The 15,478-nt window shown below is 34.7% G+C and overlaps 1 protein-coding gene across 2 annotated transcripts; it reads right to left on the reverse strand.

Moving 5' to 3' along the window:
- Window positions 1-9: 9 nt before the first annotated feature.
- Window positions 10-14,846, reverse strand: LOC117324189 (GTP-binding protein 2-like). 2 transcript variants are annotated; one of them, XR_004531934.1, is made up of 12 exons: window positions 14,621-14,846; window positions 13,813-13,839; window positions 9,666-9,850; window positions 8,876-8,990; window positions 8,232-8,429; window positions 7,917-8,091; window positions 6,987-7,203; window positions 6,561-6,696; window positions 6,194-6,252; window positions 4,278-4,450; window positions 3,147-3,311; window positions 10-1,913 (listed from the first exon to the last, which is right to left on the reverse strand). XR_004531934.1 is itself a non-coding variant. In XM_033879929.1 (12 exons), exons 1-12 carry the CDS (start codon window positions 14,687-14,689, stop codon window positions 1,749-1,751), a joined length of 1,674 nt encoding a protein of 557 aa, XP_033735820.1. In that variant the 5' UTR covers window positions 14,690-14,846; the 3' UTR covers window positions 10-1,748. The 2 variants fall into 2 exon arrangements, 1 of the variants encoding a protein (XP_033735820.1); XM_033879929.1 differs by having other exon boundaries at window positions 4,288-4,450.
- Between the last annotated feature and the right edge of the window lie 632 nt (window positions 14,847-15,478).

Here is a 15,478-nt window from a genome sequence, read left to right on the forward strand (position 1 = left end):
AACAAGGCATTGTTTTAGTCAATTTAATATTTTTGCTATCAATGCATTACATTCAGCTACAAACTACAAAAGAACTATAAAACTAATTCAAAAACACTCCAAAGCAACACTTGTGATAAATGGTATTACTGCTGATATTGAAAATGGTATTACACAACATAATACTATATCATAATGTATGATATTATATTTTGCCAGTTATAACAAAATCAAAAGGAACATAAAATGTGAAAACAATGAAACGGGTTACATTTGGTTTGAATATATGAGTAGTTGATACCCGATTTCGTTCTTTTTACGACAATAAAGGTACTCTGCCCTTATAATTAGACACTTGGACTATACCGATCAGTTCTACATCGTCTACAGATCAGCTCCACCTCGTCTATAGACCCACAATCCCATGGTTATCCAAAAGACAGATATACATTACAGCATTATCAGCTGTAAACAAAAAATCATCACTAACATAACATACAATTTAAACGATGGTACAGATTAAACAGAATGAATAAAATCTATATATGAACATATTGCTTCAAATGTTTTTACACGCATGAGACTGCAGATTCATAAACTCCTTTTACTCAATAAATTAAAATAAATCAACAACCACACATCAGCAGAGGTTTGTTAACTACATACAAAATACGGTATCAGCAAAACGTTTTATATACAAAATCACAGCCACAATGCTTTAGGACACTATCTACGTACAGAAGCTATGTACAGATCTACTCATGATCTACTATTGCACAGGTTTTGTCTACATTCTAACTGATATGAGAACCAGTAATGAAATGTCAGTATAAAAATATCAATACCAATTTCATTGTACTGGTATATTAAAATTCCAAAGAAAAAATATTTTATTTAAGTTACACTGAGGTGCTTAAGTTTACTTTTTTTTTATTTTTATACATCTGGTAAAAAATCATTGCATGCATAAATGAATTGATGATAATTTAAATAACAGTAACAAGTACTGATTTTAATATTAGGATTAAGATGGTATCTTAAGTACTGGGGTAATAAAAGCACTGGTATAAAAGATACATGTAACTTCATCTGTATATCCCAAGTCTTAAAACGGAGACAGTTGTAACACGGGACACACCTCTAGATAATTCATACTGTCATCTCTAAACAATAGCTACCTTTAAAACTAGTTTACTTCAAAAACTCCAAGCAAATAGGAATATTAAACTAGTAATAGTTCTATACATGGCGGACAATAGAAGCAAACAATATATAGATTAAACTTTTTAAACATGTCAACAACGATAACAATAATGTATAAACAATAACAATAACTGTGAAAAAACAAAAGGAATGGTTTCAACTTCCTAAAACAAACTTTGATTACAAACTTGTTTTATACAATTTTCATGCAAACGAAGTAAAAGTTTAAAAGTGGTGTTCATGAAATAAGGTATTATTTAAAACTGTAGAATGCTCTCTTATTTGGATAAAATCTAATGTTTTAAAATGGTGTTAATACTAGATATATGATACTCCAAAATCAGTAAATTTTCTGAGAAATATAAACATACAGTATCTTACAAGTGTCTGTACAGCTGGTGACTGGCCGAAATAACACACAAGTCTCTAACACTTGAGCTGAACATGAGAAAGTTGTATCAGGAAAATGTATTTGTTACTACACTCTACACTTTTGTATTTGATTTTGGGTTGATGTAAGTTTCACATTTACAGACACTTTTGTTTCTGTTTATCTTTGTTTCTGTTTATCGCATGGCCTCCTCACTTTGCCATGGAATAGTCTTGACGATTTCCCCCATACCCTTGGTGGTGCCCTGACGGAAGAGAAGACGCGATCCCACTCTCATATACTCGGGTTGTTTCACCAGCCTGAACTTGACACGGGCCTTCTCATTGGTTTTAATGGATTCCTGTAAACAAAAGTCACTGTTATCCATACAGGTAAATAGAGAACAAGGAGCTTGTATCCCCTCAGAAAAAAGCATTAGTATTTTTTAAATGTTAAATTAGTACATATATAAGGCTTAAACATCTATGCTGCACACCACAATGACATCCACATAGAGTAATTGTGTTTGGGCTCTTGCCATGACCTTCACCTTTGTCATTCAGACCTTGGAGTGTTACACAACGAACTTTCCAGTCACTGTATTAAGCTTTAGCATAATTACATTAACATCAGGTGACAGAAACTTTTGGTCCAAATAAACATTACTTGGCATGAAATCCCTCACCACAGACATAATGTTAATGTGTAAGATGACCAGCTTCCCCTTGATCATAAGTACCTCTATTTCCTCCAACCTCTTACAGGTCTGACAAACACTGCCCACATGTTTGGTACTCACCTTTCCTTCTATCTCTATGATCTTACAGGTCTGACAAACACTGCCCACATGTTTGGTACTCACCTTTCCTTCTATCTCTATGATCTTACAGGTCTGACAAACACTGCCCACATGTCTATATCTTACATGTCTGACACACACTGCCTACATGTCTATATCTTACAGGTCTGACACACACTGCCCACATGTTTGGTACTCACTTTTCATCAGACCTCTGTAATCTTACAGGTCTGACACACACTGTCCACATGTTTGGTACTCATCTTTCCTTCTATCTCTATGATCTTACAGGTCTGACACACACTGCCCACATATTTGGTACTCACCTTTCCTTCTATCTCTATGATCTTACAGGTCTGACACACACTGCCCACATGTCTATATCTTACAGGTCTGACATACACTGCCCACATGTCTATATCTCACATGTCTGACATACACTGCCCACATGTCTATATCTTACATGTCTGACACACACTGCCTACATGTATTGGTACTCACTTTTCCTCTGACCTCTATGATCTTACAGGTCTGACAAACACTGCTCACATGTTTCAATGGTACTCGCCTTTCCTTCTATCTCTAAGATCTTACAGTTCTGACATACACTGCCCACATGTTTTGGTACTCACTTTTCCTCTGACCTCTGTAATCTTACAGGTCTGACACACACTGCCCACATGTCTATATCTTACAGGTCTGACACACACTGTCCACATGTTTGATACTCACCTTTCCTTCTATCTCAATGATCTTACAGGTCTGACAAACACTGTCCACATGTTTGATACTCACCTTTCCTTCTATCTCAATGATCTTACAGGTCTGACAAACACTGCCCACGTGTATGGTGGCCTCAAATCCAATCGTGATTTGTTTGGAGTGGTATAGAAGATAAATGTCCGCCTCAAATTCCTCACAAGCACTGATGCTCATCTCTTGACTAACAAGCACCATACCCTACAAAATGTAAATGATCATGATGGTCAAAAACTCTACAGTATCCAATGTTGACTATGCCGTACAAAATGTACACCATCATCCATAACCCACAAATCTATGAAAACACACACGGTCAACCATTACCTACAAATCCTATATGGTCAACCATTACCTACACATCCTAAATGGTCAACCATTACCTACAAATCCTAAATGGTCAACCATTACCTACAAATCCTATATGGTCAACCATTACCTATAAATCCTATATGGTCAACCATTACCTACAAATCCTAAATGGTCAACCATTACCTACAAATCCTATATGGTCAACCATTACCTATAAATCCTATATGGTCAACCATTACCTACAAATCCTATATGGTCAACCATTACCTACAAATCATACAGTCAACCATCACCTACAGATCCTAAATGGTCAACCATTACCTACAAATCCTATATGGTCAACCATTACCTACAAATCCTATATGGTCAACCATTACCTACAAATCATACAGTCAACCATCTCCTACAGATCCTAAATGGTCAACCATTACCTACATATCCTAAATGGTCAACCATTACCTACAAATCCTATATGGTCAACCATTACCTATAAATCCTATATGGTCAACCATTACCTACAAATCCTATATGGTCAACCATTACCTACAAATCCTATATGGTCAACCATTACCTACAAATCATAGTCAACCATCACCTACAGATCCTAAATGGTCAACCATTACCTACATATCCTAAATGGTCAACCATTACCTACAAATCATACATGGTCAAGTATATCCTACAACATGAACCCTGGTAAGCATGACTCCGAGATCCTTTAGTCAGTCTTGCACTATAACAAATTACCAGGTGTTCCAATCAACTCTCATAAAACCAAGTTTTGTCTTATACATCAAAACTTAGTCTATTCAACGCTACAAAAAGATTGTATGTTCCCTGTTTTGGTGGACATACCTTACGTAACTGCTTCCCTCTCTATGTTTGCCAGGGCCACTGTTGCTGTCTGTCCAGCCTGAATGAAGCGACATGGCAGACGGTTTCTGTGAACAGTTTTGACTACAGCATGTCGGAACTCTCCGCCTTCAAATGGCCCCAATTGTAGACAATCTCCCTCTTTGATGGATCCCCTACACAAACAAACAGTTACCACTTAGAATTATATTTAGCATTCTATGGAAGTCTTCTCTAACTTATAACTGTTACAACATGTATAATGGTGTACTGTTGAAAATCCGAAACGTGATGCTGGTCTGCGTCAATGAACCTGTTTTACCTATGATTGTTTACTCTATGATTGTTTATCTTACTTGTGATTGTCTATGATTGTCTATCTTACCTGTGTTGTCTATGCTTGTCTATCTTACCTGTGATTGTCTCTGATTGTCTATGATTGTCTATCTTACCTATAATTGTTTATACCTGTGATTGTCTATGAATGTCTATCTTACCTGTGATTGTCTCTGATTGTCTATCTTACCTGTGATTGTCTATCTCACCTGGGATTGTCTCTGATTGTCTATGATTGTCTATCTTACCTATAATTGTTTATACCTGTGATTGTCTCTGATTGTTTATCTTACCTGTGATTGTCTATCTTACCTGTGAATGTCTATGATTGTCTATGATTGTCTATCTTACCTGTGTTGTCTATGATTGTCTATCTTACCTGTGATTGTCTATGATTGTCTATCTTACCTATAATTGTTTATACCTGTGATTGTCTATGATTGCCTATCTTGCCTGTAATTGTCTCTGATTGTCTATCTTACCTGTAATTGTTTATGATTGTCTATCTTACCTGTGATTGTCTCTGATTGTTTATCTTACCTGCGATTGTCTATGATTGTCTATCTTACCTGTGATTGTCTCTGATTGTCTATCTTACCTGTGATTGTCTCTGATTGTTTATCTTACCTGTGTTGTCTATGATTGTCTATCTTACCTGTGATTGTCTCTGATTGTCTATCTTACCTGTGATTGTCTCTGATTGTTTATCTTACCTGTGTTGTCTATGATTGTCTATCTTACCTGTGTTGTCTATAATTGTCTTTCTTACCTGTGTTGTCTATGATTGTTTATACCTGTGATTGTCTGTCTTACCTGTGTTGTCTATGATTGTCTATCTTACCTGTGTTGTCTATGATTGTTTATACCTGTGATTGTCTATCTTACCTGTGTTGTCTATGATTGTCTATCTTACCTGTGATTGTCTATGATTGTCTATCTTACCTGTGTTGCCTATGTCTATCTTACCTGTGTTGTCTATGATTGTCTGTCTTACCTGTGATTGTCTATGACTGTTTATCTTACCTGTGAGTATCTATGATTGTCTATCTTACCTGTGTTGTCTATGATTGTCTATCTTACCTGTGTTGTCTATGATTGTCTATCTTACCTGTGATTGTCTCTGATTGTTTATCTTACCTGTGAGTATCTATGATTGTCTATCTTACCTGTGTTGTCTATGTCTGTATTACCTGTGCTGTCTATGATTGTCTATCTTACCTGTGATTGTCTCTGATTGTCTATCTTACCTGTGATTGTCTCTGATTGTATATCTTACCTGTGATTGTTTATGATTGTCTATCTTACCTGTGTTGTCTATGATTGTCTATCTTACCTGTGATTGTCTATGACTGTCTATCTTACCTGTGTTGTCTATGATTGTCTGTATTACCTGTGATTGTCTATGACTGTTTATCTTACCTGTGTTGTCTATGTCTATTTTACCTGTGTTGTCTATGTCTATGTTACCTGTGATTGTCTATGATTGTCTATCTTACTTGTGATTGTCTATGATTGTTTATCTTACCTGTGATTGTCTCTGATTGTCTATCTTACTTGTGATAGTTTATGATTATCAATCTTACCTGTGAATTGTTCCTCCTACAACACTTCCTACTCCTGGCACCGAAAACAGAGTATCAATCTGAAAAATACCCAATACTCCTCATTGCTACAGTTCATGAATAAGAACATCCACACTCCACAAAAAGATTACCATATTTGCTGTATATATCACCCCTCCCCTATAAGTACTCTTCGCTCTTTTGATGTTTTTTGTAATAAGGCCTCCTCTTCTTAATCAATTCCAGATCAAGGCAATTTATAACAATTGAGTAATTATCTTCCCTAAACTAATCATATATAAGCCACTCTGGAATATGGCTGAATGTTTTAAGAATTCATTCTATGTCCATGATTATACTATAAACTAGCTATTATAAGGAACATTACCTGGAATTCTGTTAGGTCTTGTGTAAGTTTCTCTCGTTCTTTGACATTTTTCATGGAAGGAAGTACATTTAAAAATGTTGTTAGCAGATCTAAGCTTTTCCCTGTCACACTTGATATGGTGAAAATGGGAGTTATTCTGAAAAAATATCAAATGAAAAACATCAAAATTAAAAACAACAATCCACATCTCTTCAGGAATAAATACTCAGCCTATTTATTTCCCAAACATGTAATGCAGATTATGGCAAGTCAGAAAATAGACAATTAAATCTGTATCAATTGTGATATTCAATATTACCTGTCTGTATCAATTGTGATATTCAATATTACCTGTCTGTATCAATTGTGATATTCAATATTACCTGTCTGTATCAATTGTGATATTCAATATTACCTGTCTGTATCAATTGTGATATTCAATATTACCTGTCTGTATCAAAGTTTGTGGCAGCTGTGATAGCATCATCCTCAGTTTTGATCCGCAGTGGAACTCGTTTACATCCTGGCGACTTTAAGATCTTCTCTAGCTGAGATACTGTCCTCTCCATCAGGTACTTCCTACACATGTCAATCTTACTGATCACAACAAATATCGGCACGTTCAGGGCCAGGGCATACCCAAGGTGTTCCTTTGTCGTCCCAGCTACAAACACAGTACAGAATACCAATTATCTAATATATAACAAAATCATTCAGTTACTGTATGGTTGTTAAGTTACATGGGGATAATATTTCGCGATTATCCCAGTCAGATTTAGTTCGTAGGTATTAAATTTCATATAAACAAGCCATTTTGCGATTAACACTTCTACGCAATTGTTTGTATATATAAACAATCGATGGATATATACTTTGGCACAATATTAAATTAATTGATCAAATCCCCTGTGAATATTCCCAAATATACACTACCAGAACTAACTTGAAGTATATTGGTGGAAAAAATAATTTATTGTACTGAATTGGTAATTGTATTTTTATTTATATTTTGGCATTTCAATTTTGACATGATTAAAAACATGTAATTTAAACAACCTGAAATGAAATAATTGGACTGTTATGGGTGAGAATTTTATCCCAGAGTACCTAAATTTTAAAACCCAACCTGTACCTGGGTACCCAACATATTTTGACCTTTTGCAAATCACATTGTTTATAACAGAGATTATAAAATCAACACTTATAGACTATACTTCCTTGGTGATAGTACTGTACTCTTTTCCCTGCATTTATCAACTGTAAGTGCACACCACAAGAAACTTATTAGAATATTATTATGAATTTTCTATGTCAGTATTAGTTTGTAATTCCAATCAAACTGTGTGGAAGTGTTTGGTCAGACACCTTGAAACTTACCCATTCCTGTGTTAGCACTGACCACTAACATGGCAAAGTCTGGGGCATGACCGGTCAGTCCAAATATAGTGGTCTTCAGATACTTGTGATGTCCAGCAAGGTCAATAAGAGTGATAAGCTTGGAAGAATTCTCACAAATTTCCTCTACAGTTCGAGATCCACTGTAATTCACAATCTGGAAAAAAAATCATCCGTTATCATAATTCACACTATAATCATAAAATCTTAGATATTTCTCCAACAACCCAGTACAACATCAACATAACAATTAACAGTCCAAAACACCAATAGTTCAGATCTATATGGCAGACTTACCTCCCCTTTGCTGTTAAACCCAAGGATTTCATGACTGATGCTGGAGGTTCGCCCAGACTGTATCTCGTGCAGATGTTGAAAGAGGTTGAGTCTGGCGCGTCCCCTCCCGTTGTCTAGCTCGCCCTGAGTAAGCACACCTAACAGTGTACTCTTGCCTGCATCTACATTCCCTAGGACTGCCAGTCGCAGGTCAATGAACTGAACAGAAAAATATTTGGTTATATAGAAATACAGCTCAAGTGATTCTGGGGAATAAACTTCATTTACTATGGCAGCATATAAGAACTGAAAAATAACTGCAAAAATGTTTATAAATAATGTTCAGCTTTGAACTGCACTTCACTTTAACACACCTATTGACAAATCCTGCTAAAATAGTACTGTAAAATCACTGAACAACACATCTTATATCCCAAAGAAAAGGTAAAATACAGAACCTAAACCAAAAATCTTTTTGAAAATCAAGGGCATTATCCTATAATACTTTCCAGTCTGTCTTTTAGATCTTTTTTGATGGGGCTGGGATGGTCAGTACAAGTTCATATTAACATACTTCAACAACTTGTACCAATTAGCTCTTATTTATATACATATGTAATTACGACAATGAAGATTTTACAATTATACAAGGCACGTTATTTTACCTGTTGGTCATCTGGGACTTTTCTAACAAGGATTTCTAACACCCGTTTACGACATCCAGCACCTTCATCACTGTCCACCAGTCTCTCCCTCAACACCGAAGTGGTGGCCCCTAACCTGTACATAGATCAGGATCACAACTATTTTACATTAGAACACTGTGTTGTGGCCCCTAACCTGTACACAGATCAGGATCACAACAATTTTACATTAAAACACTGTATTGTGGCCCCCTAATCTGTACAAAGAACAGGATCACATTTGTTTTACATTGTGTTGTGGCCCCTTATTATAACCTGTTCAAAGAACAGGATCACAACCATTTTTCATACATCACTGTGTTGCAGCCCTTATTTGTACACAGAACAGGATCACAACCATTTTAAGTTATCATACTGTGTTGTGATCTCTAACCTGCAGAATGTAAATATTACACATGTATATTTTTTCAGTACATAGCTATTACAAAAGAATAGTGGAGGTGGTAAGTGAGATCCTACTTCATAAATTGAAGTGCATGTTGATATTTGCTGACAATGGTAACTTATTTTCAAATGGAATCTTATCATATCCAATGGTTAAATTTTCGTTGTGGTACGAATACACACACTATGACTAAATACATGCAAACATTCCATCTCCATTTTAAATTCTATCCTACCAACTTAAATTTGCAAGGTTGTGATCATGACTTCTTTGTAAAACATCATGATCAATAAAAACTGTATAGTTCTGCATTGTACATTTGCTAGCTACATGACCATATGACACCATGTTTTGTTGTTTGCATACCTGTCCGCCATTCTGTTGAGAGTCCGTACTGAAGCCTCCAGCTCCACGTCTGTAAGGCCTACCAACATTCCATTGTCTTCTACTCCTATCTCGTAAATGGCTTCCCCATGTCCCTCCTCTAGTCGCCATTTCATTTGAGTTACTAAGTGTTCTAATCGAAAGTCTGACGGGTTGACTAGCTTTAGCTGTGAAAAAATGAACAAAAATAAAGTCTACTGTACGTATACGCGTACAACAAACTAAAAATGAAAAAAAAAAATTCTGTGTAAGTATCTACTGATCTTTGATCATATTATGATCAGAGTACTTGCTCTGTGTGAGCATTTTCTGATCTTTGATCATATTATGATCAGAGTACTTGTTCTGTGGGAGTGTTTTCTGATCTTTGATCATATCATGATCAGAGTACTTGTTCTGTGTGAGCATTTTCTGATCTGTGATCATATCATGATCAGAGTACTTGTTCTGTGGGAGTGTTTTCTGATCCGTGATCATATCATGATCAGAGTACTTGTTCTGTGTAAGCGTTTTCTGACCAGCTGTCACATCATGAATCAGAGCACTTGTTCTGTATATATGATTTTGTTTTCTGCTCTATGATTATAAGCTGAAGTGAGATTGGCTACCATCATCAAATTCAATTACCGGTAAGCTAGTGTATTATATCTAATTAATAATAATAAGAGTAATCAAATTACTTTCTGAAGCTACCATTTCCCTACATAACCCATGTCACTAATCAATCATACAGCCTTTTAGACTAAAATATTTAAAGAAAAACAAGCCACTCATTACCAGTAATTATGTTTTACATATTGAAAATTCCCACCCAAAATGATGTGTGGAAAACCCAGAATTAACTACATATACAGGTACTTATACCGAACTCGAAATCATAGATTTAGAAACATTAGTAATGTTAACAGCAATGATTACTGTTATCAGTGTTCAATCAGCTCGTAAAGCTCTTTTTGCCCTACGTTCAAAGTGTAATAATTTGAACTTAAATATAAAAACTATGTTGCATTTGTTTGATACTTATATTAGCAGTATTCTTTGCTATGCCTGTGAAGTATGGAGTACTCATAATGCTTTGGAAGTTGAAAAGGTACATTTAGAATTTTGTAAAAACTTACTGGGCGTTAAAAAATCTACCTGTAACGCTATGATTTATATCGAACTTGGGCGACTCCCACTGAAGAATATGCAACTTAATAGAATGTTAAAATTTTGGTTTAAATTGTTGAATTCTGATAATTGTATACTAAGAGAGGCTTACAACTTGCTCTACATGGAAATTGAGAAAGAGAATCCAAAACAGAATTGGCTCTTGCATGTGAAGCACAAATTATTTGAACTTGGATTTGGATATATATGGTTACGTCAGTTGCCTTCTGATTTTGTTTATATGCCTATTATAAAAGAAAGAATTAATGACCAGGCCTCTCAGACATTGTTTAACTCATTACATATGTCGAGTAAATGTGATCTATACAAACATATGGTTAATAAAGTAACACTGCAATTCTACCTCACCAAATCATTACCAAGTCAATTGAGAAAAATGATAACAAAACTGAGACTTTCAGCACACAATCTAGCTATAGAATCAGGAAGGTATAGGAATATTCCCAGGTGTCATAGGTATTGCATTAACTGTAATTCTTTAGAAGTTGAGGATGAATTTCATTTTTTACTCGTATGTCAAAAATATTCAACTCTTAGAGGAAAATATATAAAAAAATATTTTTGGAAAAAACCTTCAGTCTTCAAAGTAATAGAATTACTGAACACAAATAGTCTTAAAGAATTGAATTTGCTAGGAAGATTTATCAAAGAAGCTTTTAGTTGCAGAATTGTGTAAATATACTCGGTTTGTGTAGGTGTTGAGTTTTGATGTAACACGTTATTGCATAATAGTGTGCTTATACATTGTTGAACCTCCCGGTGTCCGTCTGTCGTGTTTACCAAATGGTATTATCTGATACTTTTTTTCCATGTCTCTCTGACTGACTGTTATAGAAGTTCTCCTAGAATCCTTATTCTGTAACAGTGTATTATAATTAGTATCAATTCTGTGATTGGGCGCAGCCCTTGTAAGATTAAGTGGTTACAATGTATTTTTTTTTTTGCTGATGTTGCCAGTAGACAATATGGTTGATTAATATTCCTCATAATATAGTACATATGTCGGTTAATCGGTTTCCGTATTAAATTATAATAAGTCAATTACGTTTTGTAATTTTACTATAATTCATGTTGTATTCATATATATATATATACATATATAAATACATGTATATTAATTTATGTACTGATGGGTCATAGACCTAAAGTCAATAAATGAATTGAATTGAATAGTGTTATGTAACTCCTATCTCTAATATCGGCTGATAAACTGATTAGTAACTTCTGTTAACAGAATATGATATCATATATGAGATAGAACATCAGTAGGTACAAGGATGTACGCGTATACTGTGTGTGTCTGACTGTAATACAATTCATGCGAATAGTTATACCCAATACTAAAACTACTATAGCATTTTATAGGAGCATGAAGATTTATGTTTCTGATAAAAACAACTCGGTCAGTTTTCATATTTGTTGTATTAATGGCCCAGAATCAAATCCTCTGCTGTCTTAAGTATTATATGTACATATACACATCTAATGGCATTACAATTGGTATGTATTTTGGTATATACACACAATGTAATTAGGTCAAGGTGGTAAACTATATCAAACAGTATGTTAAGTCATTGTTATTCATACATACGTAACACTACCCTCTTGATCTGCTAATTAGTTTGTTTTGAATATTAGTTCACTCGTTATACCATTTAATTAAACAAATACATTTTAACTTTTTTTTTTAGAAAGACCACATACTAACTTGAAAGAAGCTATACATTTCATATGGCATAATACATGTTTTAAGGCTGGTAGTTTAGTTGTTACTTGAATTCTCAATTAGAGAACATGATGTAACTTGGAAATTGACCCATTTATATTGGAATGTGTTGATGAAGAAGAAAACACCTATTAAGTAACTTTGTGGAACAAATGGTCTTACTCTTGGGAGGCTTGTACATAGTGTTAAGTATATGGTCTCTGTCACTCAGCTGACAGATCTTGCTTCTTTGACTCATGATCAGGAGGTAGAGCCACCTGAAGCCTGGGATTACCTAGCCAGAAATTAAACCTGGGTGCTATTCCTGTTGGGCGCTCATGATCAGCAGGCATGTTTTTTTCCCTGTTCTTTCATATTGACACTCAACTAGAATCCCACATTGGCGGTATTAAGAGACCCGGGTTGACAGTACCAGGTTGTAAAAGTGAAGAGTATAGGTCATCTAATTACTAGCTCAGGCTATACTAGCAGGAATTTCCCTTTAGCTCAGTTGATAGAGCAATAGACCATGTAACTATAAGCAGAGTCTTGTTGACTAGTGTACGGTGTACATATAGTGATACAGTTGACTTCTTTTTTTTTAGCTTCACACTAGGGGAAATTTCCCTTCAGCCTATAGCTAGCTATATATATAGTGGTAGGATGGTTCCTTTGAGAGGTTGCAATTGCTTCATACATTGTATGTAGTTGTATCTGTATCAAACTAGAAATTTAAAAAAAAGTTCTCAAATTATTTGGCAGAAACCCATCACCACTTGTTGGAGTAAAATATTATAGCATTAATGATAAAAATGTTATGACATGGCAGTGATTTTTTTGGCATGGATTTGGGGCCGAATGCAGGCCCCTTCGATTCCCCTAGAGAAAATTTGCTGTATTTTCCCAATTTTTAATTCATATTTTCCCTTGTTTGTTAATAAATATGAAGAAATGTTTATCATATAACATTTCACATAATGTTTTCACAAGCCAATGCTATAATTGATTGATCATAGCTATATTATGCTTATTCAAAATGATATTAAACCATTGACTTTATGATTATTTTTAAGCTTGGAAGAAAGTACATTTTTGCCGAAATTAAAAAGATATGGCTATATTTTCCCAAAGGAAAAGGTACAGGCCCCTGTATAATTAGGGTAAGAAAATTTAAATCACTGCATGGATTGAATGAAAAACTTCAAAAACAATGGATTTATACACATGTACAGGTGTACTTCATTATATACTTACTTTATATTCTATGTTTCCTTCCTCAATCTACAAATAAAGGAAATAAATCATGCATAATCTATTTGAATCACATTATCAGAGATTCTGCCAGCTATCACACAGTTTCATAAATATATGACACATTGAGGATATCTAATAGCGTCTTCAGTAATACCAAATATATATCACGAATGGGGTTAATATTTTGATATTTTTTACGAATTAGCCTCACATGTATACAAGTGAAATATATTTATTATACTGAAGATACTGTACATGTTAGATATTCTGTTTATTACATTTTATAGCAAAACATAGCGAGGCAACTCAATCTCTACCACCCAATAGCTAGATCTATAGGTATCTCTGAACCTGATCAGCAAGGCTTAATAACTTACATATTGGCTGCAATACTTCCTTATATAGATACATGTATAACAGCCGATTTATGATATACACAGTGTAAAACTACAACAGGAAATTAATTACAAAGCAACACTTAGAATAACAATATTGAGAAGTAAAAAAGGTGTTATTGGACGGCTGAAATCAGATCTGCACTTATCGTTCATTGGCCGTTATAGAATCTAGTTTGTTTACAAACAAATGATGACGCGGTATATTTTGGAACAAGTTCAAATTTCTATCTAAGTCGGTGAACATAACAAGAATATACTTAAGTAGATGAGCATAACTGTAACATTATGGTATTAAACATCCACATACAAACAATAATAGCAAAAAGTGGATGAAGTTAAGAGGGAATTTGTCATTGAGCTGACACCGGCTGTCAGAAATGTCAAAACAATACGTATACGTTGTTTCTTACCTCCGGCGGTAGTGAAGCAGGTAGCTCCTCTGCAGAGCTGGTGCCAAACAAATCAACGAGATCGTCCATATTTACCTATGTACAGCTATCGTATATGAATTGATGTGTCCATCAATATACCAACTGCTTCGTTTGCGTCCCTAGTTGTGCAATAACGGCCGCGGAAACTTGGCATATCGAATCAGCTGTTACCACTTTCCGGCGCCATATTGCATCACTTCAGAGAAGGGACGTAACTCTAACTTAATTACCTTATGTTGCACTTCTAGGCCTATAAGGCGATAGGCGGGAAATTATCATTTTAGAACATTAGGCATTGAGTAAGTTTGTCAATGTTTCGGTAGGATTTAACAAACCATGATGCTTTGTTAACATAGAAACAAATATACCTGAATAGATTGTAAGAATTTTCTGATAATTTTCTTGCTATTTGAATTAAATTCGGCGTGTAATATCTTTCTTAACGAAACCGTACTTTTTAAAAGATTGCAGTTTGTACAATAATGCTGATGACAATACCATTTCACATATCAGCAACCATTCTTTAAGTCCTACACATACTCTAAGAGTGTGTGTACTTATAATCTGACGTCCATTATACATTGGAATTATGAGACACCATCAGTTAAAATTATTTAATAACAAAACACAATTAATTACAATTAATATAGAATTTGTCTCCGTCGACGTAAAATATTATAGCAGGTTTTGGCAGTAAAACGTTATACACTATGATTACTGAGGAGCGCTGACATTGTATCTGTATTATTCATCATAGTTAAAATTATCAATAAAAGATATAACATGGGCATGGAGCTCATTACTTATGACAGCATACACCGGAAATTCAAATAAAAC

The sequence above is a fragment of the Pecten maximus genome, chromosome 3, assembly GCF_902652985.1.
Source record: "Pecten maximus chromosome 3, xPecMax1.1, whole genome shotgun sequence".
In the NCBI taxonomy this organism is placed as follows: Eukaryota; Metazoa; Mollusca; class Bivalvia; order Pectinida; family Pectinidae; genus Pecten; species Pecten maximus.

Bases quoted from the DNA above. Each gene is read 5' to 3' on its own strand.
- LOC117324189 (XM_033879929.1), bottom strand. From the start codon at position 14,689: ATGGACGATCTCGTTGATTTGTTTGGCACCAGCTCTGCAGAGGAGCTA. The intron at 9,851-13,812 runs GTAAGTATATAA...ATTTTTTCACAG, and splicing joins AAGGAAACATAGAATATAAA to CTAAAGCTAGTCAACCCGTC. The intron at 8,430-8,875 runs GTAAAATAACGT...TTTTCTGTTCAG, and splicing joins AAGTCCCAGATGACCAACAG to TTCATTGACCTGCGACTGGC.